Here is a 17,635-nt window from a genome sequence, read left to right on the forward strand (position 1 = left end):
TTTCAATAAAATGAGTTTAAAAAACAAAAATTGTATAAAATAGCAATCAAATATGTGGCAAAGCTCAATAAATACCCAAGAAACAATAAATACTTAATATAGAAATAAAACAATAAATAAAGGAGTTTTCCAGGCTTTATAGCTGATCTGTCATTAGCAATGTGATAACTAAGGCCACTTTCAGATGGCGTAATCTGGGTACTCTATTGCTTACATATTACGCTAGGTTCACACCTGCGTTCTACACTCCGTTCTGTGCTTTCCGTCTTCTGCATGCCAGAAGACGGAAAGCACAGACCAGGTCCAGCCGTGAGCGTTTTATGCTCTCCGCCGTGAAACCGGATTTTTTAATCCGGACACAGAGTACTGTATGTCCGACTCGGTGTCCAGATTAAAAAACCCGGTTTCGCGGCGGAGAGCGCAAAACGCTCACCGCCGCTCACGACCGGACAGCTTTCTCACCCATTCAAATGAATGGGTGAGAGACTCCTGCAGGTTTCCGTATCCTGCTCTGTTTTATGCAGGAAACGGAAACCTGAAGTACGGAGTGCCGGGCGCAGATGTGAACGAGCCCTTATGGACACAACCTCTGACGTTCCTGCAGTTCATCTTTGTTGCAGTTAGAGCAATAACCCTGGATTTGATGATCCACTAGAAGCATAAGGCTTAGTTCACACGTGAATAGGGGTGGCGGAATTTGATACTGGAAAAAAAAAAAAACGCTTCAGGAATTAGGAAGCAGTTTTTGGACACTGGGGCGTTTTTTGGAGCGGTTTTTGGTAAGAACCGCTTCAAAAAATGCCAGGTGTTTTTTCCCTCCAGCACTGTGAATGGACCCTGATAAAACGTCTGGTCAATTTTATTGATTTCCTGAGGTGCAATCCACCTCAAGATATGTCATGTCACCGGGGCCACACGGTGTCTCAGTGGTTAGCACTGCAGCCTTGCAGCGCTGGAGTCCTGGTGTTCAAATCCCACCAAGGGCATAAAACCATCTGCAAGGAGTTTGTATGTTCTCCCCGTGTTTGCATGGATTTCCATCCCATATTCCAAAAGACATACTGATAGGGAAAAAATGTACATTGTGAGCTCTATGTGGGGCATTTACAAAAATTACATATACATTTAAAAAAAAAAAAAAAAAGGTCATGTCGCTTCTTTTTACCGCTAGCGGCAAAAAAACCGCTAGCGGTCTACATAGACCAATATTGTATGGCGGCGGTTTCTGCGTCCAAATACTGCCCCACTGGCCCCATGTGAACAAGCCCTAGGTGTTTCATCTATACTATGGGTGAAAAACAAACCCACCTGCTACTGCGCCCATCTGAAAGCTGCCAAAAACTATTATTTTTCTTTTTCGGTTACAGTCACTGGGTGAAAATGTCTGACTGATTCTGCCTGTCAGAAACATAGCCTATAATATCACTAGAGAGGCGGGCAGCATATTTATGAAGATCAAGTGTGGACAGGACAGTGACAAATGTAAACTTTTATTTATGTTTTTGTAAATGTGGTAAAAGTGTTTGGTGCAACTCAGTGCTGCCATGATCTGGATTCTGCTAAACCTATGGGTTACGGTGTCAGATTAGGCTCAGAGGGGTATTACATTATCCCTCTGTAAGACTCTGAATGCAAAAGTACAGTATGTTCTCTGATTGATAAGAGAGGGGATAACATGGACAGAAGTCCACGCTGCCCCTTCCCAAGGGTCAGATACAGTTTTTGGAAGATTGTTGTTTTCCCATTCTCTTTGCAGTTTATCCCCCGCTATCCTGATGACATGAGAATCTCATCTTTTCCTCAGTATACAGCACCACTTGTATAATATTAATAGGATAATTTTCCTCAGTATACAGCACCACTTGGTTGTTCCCCATATCTACATTACACATTTCCTGGGAAGACATGAGAGCCTTCTGCTAGGAGAGCCTTGGGGCGCGCTCCTTATTCCTCTACGTCACAGGCTGTGCTAAGAACGACCACAGGATTCTCTTTCTCACGCGCAGGTCGCGGGTTCTATCACTTTACGGCTATGGCGGTGTCGTGCGTAGCATGTACATACAGACTGTATTAGTCGCCGCGTGCTCTCGCTGGGTTTTCGCGCGCCACAAACTGACATCGGGTGTGAGTGAGTGAATTGAATGGGGGGGCGGAGCTAGTAGCGGAGGCCGCGCGTAACCCCTCCCGTATACATGGGCGGGGCCAGTAAATGCTCGGCGATCCCTTCACGCTAACAGTCAGTCTCTTCCCCCTCCAGAGGGCAGCGCGCTCCGTCCTTGTTTGCTCCGCCATTTTGAAGGAGTCGCGTCGCAGGGAGAGAGCATTTCTACTGAGCTCCTGGTAATCCGCCGGCACAGTCCTAGCCCGAGACTCCATCACCACAGAAATCATGAGTTCCCCGGTCAACGTTAAGAAGCTGAAGGTATCGGAACTGAAGGAAGAGCTGAAGAAGCGCCGCCTGAGTGATAAGGGGCTCAAGGCCGAGCTCATGGAGAGGCTGCAGGCCGCACTGGACGAGGAGAGCGAGGCTGGCGGCGGAGTGCTCGGGGGAGCACAGGGAGAAGGGATGGATGTCGGCGAAGGCGCTGAGCAGGAGCCAGGAGTAGGAGAGGAGGAAGAAGAAGAGGACGAGGAAGGCATGGAGGTAGGAGGGGAGAATGGAGGCGAGGCGGCCCAGGAAGAGGGAGCCGAAGAGGACGAAGCGGCGGCAGTCAGCCAGGATGATGAGAATGGCGACGACCAGGGTTTCCAGGAGGGTGAGGAAGAAGAGGAGGAGGATGAGGGAATTCCCGTAGGCCTGGAGGAAGAGGAGGAGGAAGAGCAGGCGGATGAGAATGGCGGGGACAAGGATCAGGAGAAGCAAGAAGAGGATGCGGTGCCCAGCGGTCCGCGGCCCCTCATGGCCATCAAGTGCGAGGAGGCGGGAGCGTCAGCCCGCGGTGGTGAGTACACGGCCCCGCAATCACGGCCGTTATTGTGTGACGTCACTTCCGGAGCCCCCCCGGGGGTGAGGAGATGTGACTGTCCTCGCACCTGCTCCCCCTCCCCATTATATTCCATCTGTGTATTGTCCTGTGAGGTGGGGGAGGGGACCCTCGTATGTCTGGGCTGCTAACAATACAGGCCTATGCTAGATGTAGGATCAGTGCATGTGCAGGGAGGTAATTCCATGGAGGATTGCCCCTCACCCCGGAGCCTGAACAATAGATGGAGTAGGGTGCAGGAGGTCGCCCACTGGCTTGTTGGGCTGGAGTTCTGTTATGGTTCAGGGTCTGATGGTTAACTATTGAGGCTCTGGTCAGAATGTGTGGCCCCTGGCGGTGTTCCTTGTGTAACCTGCACATGTATATAGGGATTGTGTAACATCACAGATTCCAGGGCGTGTTGGTTGTAATGCCATGTGCATAGTGTAGATTGTGGGTGTAACACTGTTCACAGTCAAGTCTTCCCTTCCTCAGGTTTGTATCAATCACTGTTGTACAAAGTCCTGTTTTCAGAACTCATGAAACCAATGTGAATATAGCCTTATGCTGGATGTAATAAGTAGAGGTATTGCTATCACTTGTATACTCCTCCCAGTATAGGCTGTAACTTGTCACTGGGTTATATGGCTATTGGAGACTTCTATCACCTGCCAACAGAGAACGTTTGATTGCTGGTGGTCCAAGCACTGGAACCCCTCCGAAATCATGGAAGCAAAGGACCTAGAAGTCTCCATTAAAACATGTGAACCTAGCAGAACCTTTCTGAAGTCCAACCCCTTAGACTAAGGAGGCAATGCCACAAAGAGTCTGAAAGGTAGAGATCGACTCCCTACCAAACATGATAATGGGGGGGGGGTGTCTATTTTCATCAGTTTCATAGTGGTGAACTTCGTATGTGAATTAGTTGGACATTGGACCTTATCTGATCAGACCAATTGATAGCTGATGAGTTTAAAACTTGTACAACCCCTTAGGATTGACCTGTGTATACCACCATAGACATTGAAGTCATTGGGCACATCTACAGCTGGGCCTTTCTTCACATTAATATACATTATAGTATATGGGGTCAGTGAGCTTTCACTGCACACCGCTTGCCAATTGGGGGGGGGGGGGGGGGGGGTCCCAATGCGGACTCCCTGAATGGGTTACTAAACGCAGATATGAATGAGGGGTTACTGCTACAAGCTATGATCATGTTAGGTGGTTGGATAAGGAAGCCTGCAGCAGATATATCTGAACCCCCTCTCCCTGAAACTTTCAGCTTCGCAAAAGCCAGAATATTAACCATGTGCTTAAAAAAAAAAAAAAATCAGCCTTTTTTTTTGTGACTTTGCATTAAGTTCTTTCCGTGTTTTTCAACGTCTGCGAACTGTATATTCCTCATGCACTCATAGGTGCACGTTGGCATCTGTCCATACGTTCCCATTTGATGCAGGTTCTGAAAATCCACTTGGAAAAAAAACACTGTGGACATACCCTGAAAGTTTAGGGAAGCCGATGTGGAGAAATTACCTAGTGTGTAAACTTTCAATGTGATCTATATTTTGAGAAAAAAAAGAATCCTAAAGCCCCCCGCAGATCTGGCTATGGTCATGCCTCTTTTTTATTTTTTTCCAGCAGACTTCTTTGCAGCAGCCCCCCCCCCCCCCCACTATCAGCATGTGATGATCACGTTTATCATACATACTACGTAGATAAGACACAGAATCCAGCAGTCACAATAGGTGACCTCACTGCTTATGTATGCCCTCTACAGAGGTCACAGAGCATGCCTACAATACTCCCTTCTAGAAGTCAATAGTGTCTTCTCTGGCCCATGGTCCATCTCCAGGAAACAGGAAGGCACAAACTATTTTAGGCTTGGTGGCAAGAATTGGAATTGCAAGATTTTTAGAATTTACTTAAATATCAATAATAACATGGAAATATTTGACATTTTAATATGAAAACCTGAGTTATAGGTAATTTACTGTGATCAGAATTGAACTACTTCTGTTCATACAAACTGAAGACTTTGAACAAGCGGAGAGATAAGGGCGAGTTTCTTAAGACTGTTGTTGCTTCTTAAAGAGGCTCTATCAGCAAAATCAGAGCCCCACAAATGCGTGAATAGCCTTTAAAAAGGCTATTCAGGCACCGTAAATGTTATATTAAACAACCCCCCAGTTTTAAAATAAAACCCTATAAAAGAATATGATCTACTTACGCATCGTGCACGCTGGGCGGGCATTCAGGGTGTATCTTCATCCACGCCTCTTCTTCCTCTGGTCCCGTCCTCCAGCGCTCACGAACTGACATTGATATAAAAAAAATAGCCTGGGCGCACGTGCAGTAGCATGCGGCTTCTACTATGGCTACTGCACAGGCGCCCAGGCCATTTTTTTTTTTTTTTTTTAATCACTGTCAGTTCGCGAGCGCCGGAGGACGACGGGACTGGAGGATGTTGGAGGAAGAAGAGGCGTAGATGAAGAAGACGGCGCACCCTGAATGCCCACCCAGGGTGCACGATGCGTAAGTAGATAATAATCTTTTTTAGGGTTTTATTTTAAAACTGGGGGGTAGTTTAATATAACATTTACGGTGCCTGAATAGCCTTTTTAAAGGCTATGCACGCATATGTGGGGCTCTATCAGCATGATTTTGCTGATAGAGCCCCTTTAATTCTCATTCATCTTGTGCTTTAGAATTGAACTAAGTCATGCGAGCCTAGCAATTCATAGTAAATGTGTTGGGCTTGAGGCATCTCCTTTCCAGCCACATTTTATCTTTGTTTATGTCGTACCTTAATTTTTTTGAAAAGCAAACATCGCCCCTCTCTTGGCGCCTTTACGCCAATGTGACTGGTCTAGTAGATTCTCACTCCATACATATTAGACCTCTGCATACCTCTCCTTATGTACATTTAGCTGGGCACACCTACAAGAGCCTGTTTGACCACTACAGTCTCTTAATCATTTGCCAGACGGGGTTTTTCATAGATACTTTAACTCTAAAGTTAGTGCGTTTTGGTCTCTCTCCCCCCCCCCCCCCCCCCTACTTTCTTCTACAGATGAAGTTGCATAAACATTTCTGGTGTAGGTTTTGCTTAGGATAATCTATTGTAGATCCCTGGCAGTCGGACACTTGGGGCCTCTCTCAGGGGTCTCTTGAATGAAATGTTTACCCCTTGTCACTCTGTCCCTCCATTGTTGTGTTATCATGGTTTGTCAGAAAGCAAATTAGTTCTTTGGAGCAACTGTTGCCGATTAAGTCTATAGAGCAAGGGAGTGCCGTCATTGCTCCAAAGGTCCCATTTTCCCGTTAGCAAAATGGCAGTTTTAGTCAAGGTGTTAGTTTTGTGAAAATCACAACAAGAATTACAATCAGGTCAGACTGAGGTTTGCAGAGATTTTTTTTTTCACAAATTGAAGTGAAAGAGTTTGGAGCGTGCCAAAACCTGCCATGGGCTTGCCAATGACTTTTTAAATGTAACATTGGATCTGTTGGGGTGCGTCCAAACCATGTACAGTGTGGTACTGTAGCCGTACTCCTGGACAGGGCTCTTGTGTATGTGGAGACCACTGCTTATGTATGGGCATTCCCTCATGGAATGGCTGCTGATCACATAAAGCATACTCCAATTATAAAACTTTCATGAGTGGATACTACGTCACCTAGTCTAAGAGCTGTTTCCGACACTGAAGTGTCTAAAACCTAGGTTTTAGAGGAGGAAAATAGGGGAAAAAAATTTGAAGCAAAAAAATGGTAAAATATTTAATATATGGGAGTTGTAGTTTTGCAACAGCTGCAAGGCCACATTGACAGGCGACCCTGCAGCTGTATGGGGACGCATAGTGTTTTTTTCTACTGTTATATATATTCTAGGGAAAGGAGTGATTTAGAACTTTTATTTCATATTTTTATTATATATTTTTAAAGCTTTTTTTTTTCCTTTTCTTTTTCTTTTTTTTCTATGCGTCCCCGTCATAGACCAGCCGTAATACTAATATACAGAGGAACAGGAGGAGCGGAATAGCCGCTGCTGGCTTCATGCTGGGCAGAGGAGCGCAGCGATGTCTCAGGCCCCGGCACCTGCATCTATCCCTTGCCGGCATCCGCCTCTCTATTACAGCGGGTGCCAGGCGCCACATTCGGACTATAAGATGCACCCTTCTTTTCCCCCCAAATTTTGGGGGAAAAAAGTGCGTCTTATAGTCCGAAAAATACGGTATATAGAAAGTGGGTGGGGGGACTGCCGCCATGTCCTAAGAGATTTATTGCCTCACTGTGGCAGTGACATTTGGCTTTCATGGCAGTGCTAGTAGAGTAACAGACAGTGCCAGTTTTACTTTCACCTACCCTTCTCCATAGGTGGGAATTATAAGTAATTTGATCTGTGAATGGCTGACTGGGGCTCTTTGGGAAGCCGCCAGAGACATGGATAGAAGTATATTTAAGATATAAAGTTTGTATTCACGTATACTGTTTTATGAAAACATTCTTATAATTGAGGTTATGCTTAATGTCAGTGGTATGTGTACCCCAGATAGTACACCATGTAATCTTGAGGTATGCGCCGCAACTGAAAACCAGTGCTGTGGAAATAAGATTGAGCAAGTGCTTGGGAGTCTAAGGGCTAGTTCACACGTGAGTATAAGGGGAGGTTTTTGACAGCGGATTTCGCGTCCAAAACCTCCCCTTATAATGGTGGTCTATGGAGACCGCCGGGCTTCTGTTCTCCGCTAGCGGCGAGCTGCTGCTAGCGGAGAAAAGAAAGGACATGTCCTTTCTTCAGGCGGAAGCCGCGCAGGCTCAGCCGCGCGACTTCCGCCCCCGGCCGCTCCCTCCTATGTCGGCTCATTCATTTGAGCCGACGGCAGAGGGTTAAGCCGCGACAGCGATGGTCGCGGCGGGTGGGTTTTGACAAGAGAGAGACGCGGCGAGCCGCGTCTCTCTCTGTGTCAAAACCCGCGCGGGCAGTTCACGTGTGAACTAGCCCTAAGGCTCCTGGTGGGGTTAGTGCTGTTCAGACCACCCACCATCTTCAAATAATGAGGCAGATGTCAGAGAGGTCCCTTCTATGATCTGATAAGTAAAAAGCTGCTTGGAAGCTAAGAGCGACACAATTTCTTGTGTGTGTGCGGTTGCCACAGATGCCCTCATAAGTAAAAGGACTTGTTTGCTACTCTTCACAAGCCAGTTTTTCCCACTTCAGATCAGGAGCAAGATCTGTCACGTGACACACAATAGCATCCATTGGTGGTGCTTGCTTGGGACCTTTTTCAGTTGGAAAGGTGGAGAAACTCTGCATTAAAGGGGCTGTATCATTGGGAAAAGTCATTTTTAACTGAACATATACTTGCATAGCCTTTAGAAATGCTATTCCACACCTACCTTTTGTATGTAAATTGCCTCAGTGGTTTTTCAATGAGCCTATTTGTATTCATATGCTAATGAGCTTCCAGCCAGCACAGGAAATTCCCAGCAGCACTAGTCTCTGCTATTATCTCCTATGTGTATGTGCAAACAGGAAGTTAGCAGCAGCACCATGTGCTGTATACACCCATAGGAAACAATATCAAAGAGGGTGCACGGTGGTGCACCAAGAGTCTAAGTAGCATATGAATAAAAACTGACTCACTTAAAAACCACTGAGGCAATTTACATACAAAAGGTAGGTGTGAAATAGCATTTCTACAGGCACTTTTTCCAATTATAGAGCCCCTTTAAGTGAACGTATTGTCCCTTCCTTATATGTGGTGTACTGGCACACTTGCAGATATTGAATGAAGCAAAATCTTTGACACTTTTGGTTTCCTAGAAGTTGGATCCACGTGGGTTATAGTATTATGCATCTTAATATATTTCCTCTTTGTAGATGGCAAAGATCAAAAGGATAAGAAACGTGGTGTGAAAAGACCACGTGAAGATCATGGCCGTGGCTACTTTGAGTATATTGAAGAAAACAAATACAGCAGGTCAGTGTTAAAATCTCTTATCTGACATGTACGGTCGGTCTCCTTGCGTTCTGTCTTTTAACGAATACAATACTCTGCAGGTCTAAGTCCCCTCAGCCACCGGTGGAAGAGGAAGATGAAAAACTGGATGAAACTAATGTTCTTCTTGATACTTGTGAGTAGCACTGTCAATCTTAATTGAATTGTTGGGTTGTAGAATAGGGCTTTAGCTCTTTTCACACATGGAATTGCTCATTGTTTTATGCCCAAACTGAGCATGATTCCAAGAAGTAAATAAAATGTTTAGAAATCCACTCTGGGTTTTGGTACAGCTTAAAGGGATATTCCCTTCTCAGACTTGTAGCTTAACTATCAGCAGTTTTTTACCCACTACTGCACAACTCTGATCTTTCGTGCTCTTTTTGCCAGATACAGTTGTGACTCATGTCAGGTCTGTGGCAGCTAACATCCAGAGATGAAACCCCTTTTAAAGGTCTACTATACTACGCTGTCCAAGGGCAGCAAACGATTAGATGGGAAGACACTGAGCTTAGAGAAGTTACATTTTCCTCCTACCACGCACTCACACAGTGGAGGCTCTACTGATTATATACACTCATAAAATCACTTATTTTAACAGCTTTTCATATGAATGCCTTTAAGACTTGACATGAAGGCTATGGGCAATTATCCTGAGTTTATATTGTTTTATTTATACCACCTCCAACTAGTCCAGTTCTTTACCTCATCTAATAGCTGCTGCTCCACTGATTCTGGCCCTGGAATTCTCTATTCCCCATGGTTCCTGCGCAGTCACTGCTGTTATTTTTAGCGCCTAATACGCTATGTAGGCTCTGTACTGTCAGGAAGGATCAGACCAGGGCTTGTGATTCAGAACTCTGTTCGTTGCTCTGCATCACAGATCCCCCCCCCCCCTTCAAACCAAACCTTTTTTTGCTCATGAACGGTGGAGGCTAGAAGGAAAATTCTGATAGCGCTGGAATCTGGCAAGTAGCACCTATTAACAATGCTAAAACTTGGTGGAGGTGGTGAAAGATACTTTCTAAGTGTGTATTCTTGCAGCTGCCCACACTTCTTTAGTTTCTATCAATTAACTTCAGGATATTACAGAAGAATTTTACTAGTAATTTTTTTTCTGTATTTTTATCTACAGATAACTGTGATCTTCACTTCAAAATTTCACGGGATCGTCTGAGTGCCACTTCTCTCACCATGGAGAGTTTTGCCTTCTTGTGGGCTGGTGGGAGAGCCTCATATGGTGTCTTGAATGGCAAAGTTTGCTTTGAGATGAAGGTAAGTTTTTTTTTTTTTTTTTTTTTTTTTTTTTTTTTACGAACATGTCTTGTAAGGCCACATGCTGTTTTGTGGTTCTTCATGGTGGTGGTTGCTGTTTGTTACAAGTGAATCCTGTAAAATAAATGCGTTGCTTACTGAACTGCAGTCTCACTAAAAACCAGAGCAAAACCATTTACAGTTTAACTGCATTGTGTGAAAGTTTTCTAAATTTGTTCTTCTTTTTGGTTTAGCTACTATACTGATCTTTATTTTTTAGGTCACAGAGAAGGTACCCGTGAAACATTTATACTCTAAAGACATTGATGTGCATGAAGTACGTGTTGGTTGGTCTCTGAGCTCCTGTGGCTTCATGCTAGGTATGTATAGTAACATATTAGGTTATCTGGGTTTATACAACTTTCTAGTATATCTTTGCCCTTATCACTGTTAAATAGGTTGACCAGGATAAACTGATAATTAACCCCAAAAATAAACTACCTCCCTCCACCTAACTTCTAATTTACTTCAATTTGAAAAAATAAAATAAAATCTATAATTACCCATATCCCAGGGACACTTTGTTAATCTAGTGACGTTCTGTTTCACCGCTTCCGAAAATGAATGTCACCATCACCTTTCTCTCTCCCCATCGATAATTACTAAGCCCTCCTGTGTCCAGGGAACGGCTCCGCCCCCTCTTCCCATCTTCTAACAGTGAGCGGAATTGCTTAGGTGGTGTGGGAGAGGCTAGTAATAGGTGGGATCACTAGTCTCAGTGGGAGGGGCTAGGATTAGTGAGGCAACTGGCAACAGTGTGTGTTGGGGGGCTGAGCAACAGAGGAAGCTAAACACCATGTAAACAAAGGGATAGAATACCATAAGAAACCAGAGATCACTCCAAATGGATGTACTTATTAACCCATTACTAGCACCAACAGACCTTTCTTTAAAAAAGAGAGAGAAAAAAAATCTGCTTGGAAAACCCCTTTAATACTTGTTCAGGTTGAAAACCCTTGAGATCTTTCTGAGCCATGATGTTGTCACAATTGTAGACTTAGGGCTAGTTCACACGTGAGTATAAGGGGAGGTTTTTGACAGCGGATTTCGCGTCCAAAACCTCCCCTTATAATGGTGGTCTATGGAGACCGCCGGGCTTCTGTTCTCCGCTAGCGGCGAGCTGCTGCTAGCGGAGAAAAGAAAGGACATGTCCTTTCTTCAGGCGGAAGCCGCGCAGGCTCAGCCGCGCGGCTTCCGCCCCCGGCAGCTCCCTCCTATGTCGGCTCATTCATTTGAGCCGACGGCAGAGGGTTAAGCCGCGACAGTGATGGTCGCGGCGGGTGGGTTTTGACAAGAGAGAGACGCGGCGAGCCGCGTCTCTCTCTGTGTCAAAACCCGCGCGGGCAGTTCACGTGTGAACTAGCCCTAAGGCTCCTGGTGGGGTTAGTGCTGTTCAGACCACCCACCATCTTCAAATAATGAGGCAGATGTCAGAGAGGTCCCTTCTATGATCTGATAAGTAAAAAGCTGCTTGGAAGCTAAGCCACGTCTCTCTCTGTGTCAAAACCCGCGCGGGCAGTTCACGTGTGAACTAGCCCTAAAGCTGCAAGTTTAAGCCTAAAACTGGGAACTGCTTTTATTTCTTTTCTGTATTCACGTTCTGTCTTAGACAGGAAAATACTAATGTCAAAGACTAGAAGGGCTTTTTGGTGGGCTGGACACACTTTGCTTATTGCTTATGTTGTGGGTGTATGTTTTCTCTTCATGGCTGTTATTTATCTGTATAAACATTCATTAGGTGAAGATGAAAATTCTTATGGCTATTCACTAAAGGGATCAAAGTCATGCAATGGGGTGGCTGAAGAGTATGGCGAGAAATATGATGAAAATGATGTGATCACCTGTATGGCGGTAGGTCTCCTTGTTCATTGAAGAACACTTGTTTATGTTTTTCTTGTATACAGTAATAAACAGAAGCATGCACACACAAGCTGCAATCTGAAGTGTATATTTATATATCTTATTTTTCAGAATTTTGAAGGTGATGAAGTAGAGCTTGCATTTGCAAAGAATGGCCAGGAGCTTGGTGTAGCATTTAAAGTTGACAAAGATGTGCTGTCTGAGAAACCACTCTTCCCACATGTGCTTTGTCACAACTGTGCTGTTGAGTTTAACTTCGGCCAGCAAGCGGAACCATTCTTTCCAGTTCCTGAAGGATATACATTTATTCAGAATGTCTCACTTGAAGATCGTGTGAGAGGACCTGAAGGACCTGAACAGAAGAAGGATTGTGAGGTTCGAGCATATCGTGTGTGTGTTTTCTGAGTGGGGTTTTTCTCTAAACCTGTGGTTTGATGTAATCTTTACATTTGTTTCTTGCATTCCTAGGTTATCATGATGATTGGCTTGCCAGGATCTGGAAAAACTACTTGGGTCAATACGCAGACTGCTGAAAATCCTGGGAAATATAATGTCCTTGGAACAAACAATATTATGGAAAGAATGATGGTGAGTTTACACCTCATAAGTAAAAGGTTTCATTCATGCTTACCGTATATACTCGAGTATAAGCCGAATTTTTCAGCCTAGTTTTTGTGCTGAAAAAGCCCCCCTCGGCTTATACTCGAGTCAGCAAAAAAAAAAAAAAAAAATTTTTTTTTTTTTTTTAGGACGGGGGGTCTATGACCAGCCACAATATCAATGTATAGAATCTCCCATAAAACAGTGCAAAAAAAAGATTAAAAAAAAATAAGAGTTCTAAATCACTCTCACTTTCCTTAGAATACATACAAAAGTAGAAAATGACTGTGAAACACATGCACATTAGGTATCCCTGTGTCTGAAAGTGCTCGGTCTACTGAATATAGGGGATCTGCAGTGCTCCTGCTCCGTCGGGAAGGGGTTAATAGGAGCACTGCAGATCCCCTATACTCAGCCAGACTGAATTCCAAGTAGGGGAAGAAAAAACAGTCCTCAAGCTCAGGGAAGGGGCAAACAGACAGACAACCAAAACACCCCCTCCCCTTCCCCAGCATCTACTGCACCCAAAAACTCCGACCATTTTAATTTTTGAAATTTTCCAGCAGCTGCTGCATTTCCCCCCTAGGCTTATACTCGAGTCAATAAAATTTCCCAGTTTTCTGTGGTAAAATTAGGGGGGTCGGCTTATATTCGGGTCGGCTTATACTCGAGTATATACGGTATATTGGTTTCCATCAATGAATCAGTTTTGTGAGGGCCTGATCTAGAGTGGAGCACAACTTTCACGTTTTGCAGATATATGGAAATACAACTTTTTTTTTTTTTTTTTTTCAGGTTGGTAACAAAAAAACTACTGACACGGGAAAACTGAATGCATTGCTGCAGAGAGCCCCACAATGCCTTAGCAAGTTCATCGAAATTGCTGCTCGGAAGAAGAGACACTTTATTTTAGATCAAGTAAGAGCTTCTCAGAATTAGTATTTTCTTGCTCTGATGAACCCATTCTTGTACATGATTGCCTTAACCCCCCCCCCCCCCCTCCTCCCTTTCACATCCTGTTACTAAAGTACCCTCAACCCACCCCTATCTGGGTGTGTGTAGTTGTTAGCAGAGTCTTTAAGACCTAGAATTGTGAAGGACCTATAAATTTCATTGTTCCTGCAGACAAATGTTTCTGCTGCTGCTCAGAGAAGAAAAATGTGCCTCTTTGCTGGGTTTCAGCGTAAGGCTGTTGTTGTGTGTCCAACTGATGAGGTTTACAAAGAGAGAACTCAGAAGAAAGCAGAGGTTGAAGGCAAGGACCTTCCCGAACATGCTGTACTTAAAATGAAAGGTAAGTCTTTTAAAGGGGTTTACTGGCCCAGGTTATCTTTTATACTGACATCCTGTGGGTAGGCCAGCAGTATGGAAAAATTCCCCTTTTCTAGTTGTGAACTTGTGTTAGCAGTATTTTCAATGAGCCTGTATTTGGTGTCGGCATATTGCTTTTAGTTTTGTCATACTTGTAAGTGTTTAATAGCGAGTTAGGGTTACGAGAATTGTGTTTTTTGTCTGTAGGGAACTTTACACTACCAGAAGCCAGTGAGTGCTTTGATGAAATTGTTTATGTGGAATTGCAAAAGGAAGAAGCTGAGAAACTTATAGAGCAGTATAAAGAGGAGAGCAAAAAATCTCTTCCTCCTGAAAAGAAACAAAATGTGGGAGCCAAAAAACCCAACAAGAACAAAAACAAGTCCAGAGGTGGAGCAGGACATGGACATGGTGGGCATAGAGGCCGTGGAGGCAGTGGTTTTAATATGCGTGGAGGAAACTTCCGTGGTGGAGGTATGTAAAAACAAGGTGCACATCGCCTGATGAAACAGTGTACAGATGCAGGACTTGGTGAATTGCATCACAAGCTTCTCCACCTCAGAGGAGGCACTAATAATGGTTAGGTATCAATCTTCTATTAATTTTTCTATTTCAGCTCCAGTAAATCGTGGAGGATTTAATAGGAGGGGTAACATGCCACAGCGTGGAGGTGGTGGTGCAGGTGGTGGATCCGTTGGTTATCCGTATCCCCGTACGCCAGTCTATCATAACAGGGGTGGTTACAATAACCGTGGAAACTTTAGTCGCGGTGGTGGAGGTGCCTCAATGCCCAGTCGTGGAAACTACAATCAGGTAAAATGACATATACTCAGTTAAAGTAACTTTGTCATTGAATCCTATTTCCCCACATATAATTTAGCGTAAGATAAACTGTTAGTACAGATCACTCTGAGCCTTCATTGTCTGCCCTGATTTCCTGCATGTACCTATTTACAGCTAAGTACATAAATTGTGATTACTGGCAAATCACATTCAGCGTTCTTATTCTTTGCTTAGTTATGTTGGTAGTCTCCCTCGGTGTATGCACACTCAAAAAAAAAAGTCCAGAATAAGCAAAATAAGTGTGCACAGCTTCTCCTGCTCTGTAAGATACTATGTGCAGATTTGGTGGCATTCTCCATGTGATAAGTTTATATACTGACTGACCAGATGAAACGTCTGCTATAACTCTGTTTACATGGAACTAGTAATACTTGATGAGTTACTGAATATTTTAATATTTAAAGCCTAACTTCTTTATTACATCTGCAGAACTTTAGAGGAAGGGGAAACAACCGCGGCTTCAAAAACCATTCTCAGGGTTACAACCAGTGGCAGCAGCAGGGCGTAAGTATTGTCTGTGCCATTCTAGGAATGGCTGCCTAGGAGTGGCCTACTTTTTACCTCAGCCTCTAACATGGAAGCATCTCACTCTAGCTTTAGCCAGTTTCATATATTCCACATCCTGTAGGATACATAAAGCACTTAAAGGTATCTAGTCACCACTAGGCTCCCAGTTAATGACTAAAGAGCTAAAACAAATCAAATGTTACACATAACCAAGCAATTGTTGGCATCTAAGCTTACAAGCTTGTTAACATGTTAATATTTACCCCTTTTTCTAATTGCAGCAATACTGGGGTCAAAAGCCATGGAGCCAGCAGTACCACCAAGGATATTATTGAATACCCAAATAAAAATGAACTGATACATATTTCTCTTCAAAACCTTCACAAGAAGTCGACTGTTTTCTTTAGGCTAACTTTATAACAAAACAAACAAAAAAAACATTCCACAAGAGGAAGTGCCTGCGGGTTCTTTATTGGTTTTGTTTAAAAAAAAAAAATTACTTTTTTCTTAGTTGCTTTCTGGGTTGACTTTTTTGCTTTTGTAAATTTTTATTGCAGTTTTAAAGTGATTCATAAGAACCTCAGCATTGTGCACGATAAGAGAATGTGTCAGTATTTCAGGGTTCTACCTTTTTATCTGTAAATTTATTTTTCTTTTTTACCATAAAGTAAAGATGTTGCTTTGTATCTGGTGTTTTTTTTATTAAGTTAAAGGACTCCAAGCCCTAGGAAGGAGTCAGGATTTGCTGTCAATATGGTGGCATAAAGGTCCAAGGCCTGTAGAGCGGTCCATTTTCTAATGGACCTTGCAATTACTATACATCCTGTTTAGTTTTGGCAGTGAACATCCTGGTCTGTAAGGGGCATGACGGCTGTTTGCCACATAAGAGGAGGAGAGCAAACTGAAAAAAAACAAAATGGCGAATTAGTGAGGCTGGAGTGTATGTCTATAGCTCTTACATATTCTGCTTTACCTTTGGAAACCGCAGAGACTTTAACTTGTGAAGGTTTAAAACTGTGTTTGCCATTTGTTAAATTTTGATTCTGCAAAGTAAAGGCAAAACCTGCCTTTCTTATTAAACTAAACTTGTTGTAAATCTAGTTGTCTGGGATCTGTATGAAGTTAGCCGTGTTTGTATCTCCACCTCCCCCTTCCCTTGCAGTTCTTCATTTGCCTAGTATGCTTGTAGTTGCACCATCATTGTAAACTAATGATATTGTGAGTTACATTACTATAGCATTTCTTTGGAAAAATGTCAGTTCTTTCCATTCTGCCTGCTAACCTCTATCGAGGGCGAGCTGGAATACATCCATAGAACATTTGCAATAAATAAAAGTGAATTACACTCTGTGTTTGGGATTGTCACCAACTTTTAAGAGACCTAATCCCTTGCCCCATACAACTGCCATGTCTGTGATATGCTTAGACTTGACTGCAATTAAAGAGATGAAAGGAATGTGCTGATGTCCACACTCTCTCCACTATAAACTAGTGGATTGGGATGCCGTCCATTTTACAGCAGTTTGGCCTTGGTTCCTATGCACATCTCAAAGGCCATGGCATGGCAGTCGCCTCAAATATACACCAGCTGCTTTATTTTGCTACCCAAGACCTGTGCAAAGCAGTTCAGCGGTGTCCCAACCCTGCGATGAGAAGCATGGTATAAAGTAAACCGTTACATGGAGGGATTTTCACCCATGTCCCAGCTGAATGGTACAAAATACTAAGGAGCAACAGACGTTCTGTGGCTTAATGCCTGTAAGGTAAAGTTTGTCAAGCCTGCCTCCCGTCTTTTAACTATGGATGGGAGCGTCTCCAATGAACTGACTTTGTAAATAAAGTATATGCTTGATTTACTATTTTAACTAACACGTTTCTGGTAAGTTGTATACCTCCGTTTAATCCCTTTTATACAAAGGGATTTTCCCCTCTTCTAGTCTGAAATAAAGTACTCTATAATTTCTCTGGTGCCTTATTAATGTGTGATCGCTTATGGCAACTTGCACAAATACAAGATTGCGCTTTTATATGTAAACTACTTGTATAACTATTCCAGGGACTGGTTGAAAGACTTAGAAGTGTTGGCATAAATGACTAGGTGTGAACTTGGCCTTGGGCCGGATTAAAACTGGAAAATAAAAACCATGAAAGACCACAGTAGGTAGTAAAAATACAGAAAATGCAATCTGTGGCAGCCTTTTCCGTAAGGGTGGGCTATGCCTGAAGAAGTGATGGGAG

The 17,635-nt window shown here is 43.6% G+C and overlaps 1 protein-coding gene across 1 annotated transcript; it reads left to right on the plus strand.

Annotated features, from left to right (window-relative positions):
- The first annotated feature begins 2,231 nt into the window (after positions 1-2,231).
- On the plus strand, positions 2,232-17,360 carry HNRNPU (heterogeneous nuclear ribonucleoprotein U). Its single transcript, XM_075267689.1, has 14 exons — positions 2,232-2,942; positions 8,845-8,944; positions 9,025-9,098; positions 10,098-10,237; positions 10,497-10,596; positions 12,015-12,127; positions 12,248-12,511; positions 12,605-12,724; positions 13,532-13,654; positions 13,862-14,030; positions 14,255-14,521; positions 14,664-14,860; positions 15,320-15,394; positions 15,679-17,360. The coding sequence occupies exons 1-14, from the start codon at positions 2,390-2,392 to the stop codon at positions 15,730-15,732; spliced, it is 2,349 nt and encodes a 782-aa protein (XP_075123790.1). The 5' UTR covers positions 2,232-2,389; the 3' UTR covers positions 15,733-17,360.
- The last annotated feature ends 275 nt before the right edge of the window (positions 17,361-17,635 follow it).

Source organism: Leptodactylus fuscus, chromosome 3 (genome assembly GCF_031893055.1).
Source record: "Leptodactylus fuscus isolate aLepFus1 chromosome 3, aLepFus1.hap2, whole genome shotgun sequence".
Classification (NCBI taxonomy): Eukaryota; Metazoa; Chordata; class Amphibia; order Anura; family Leptodactylidae; genus Leptodactylus; species Leptodactylus fuscus.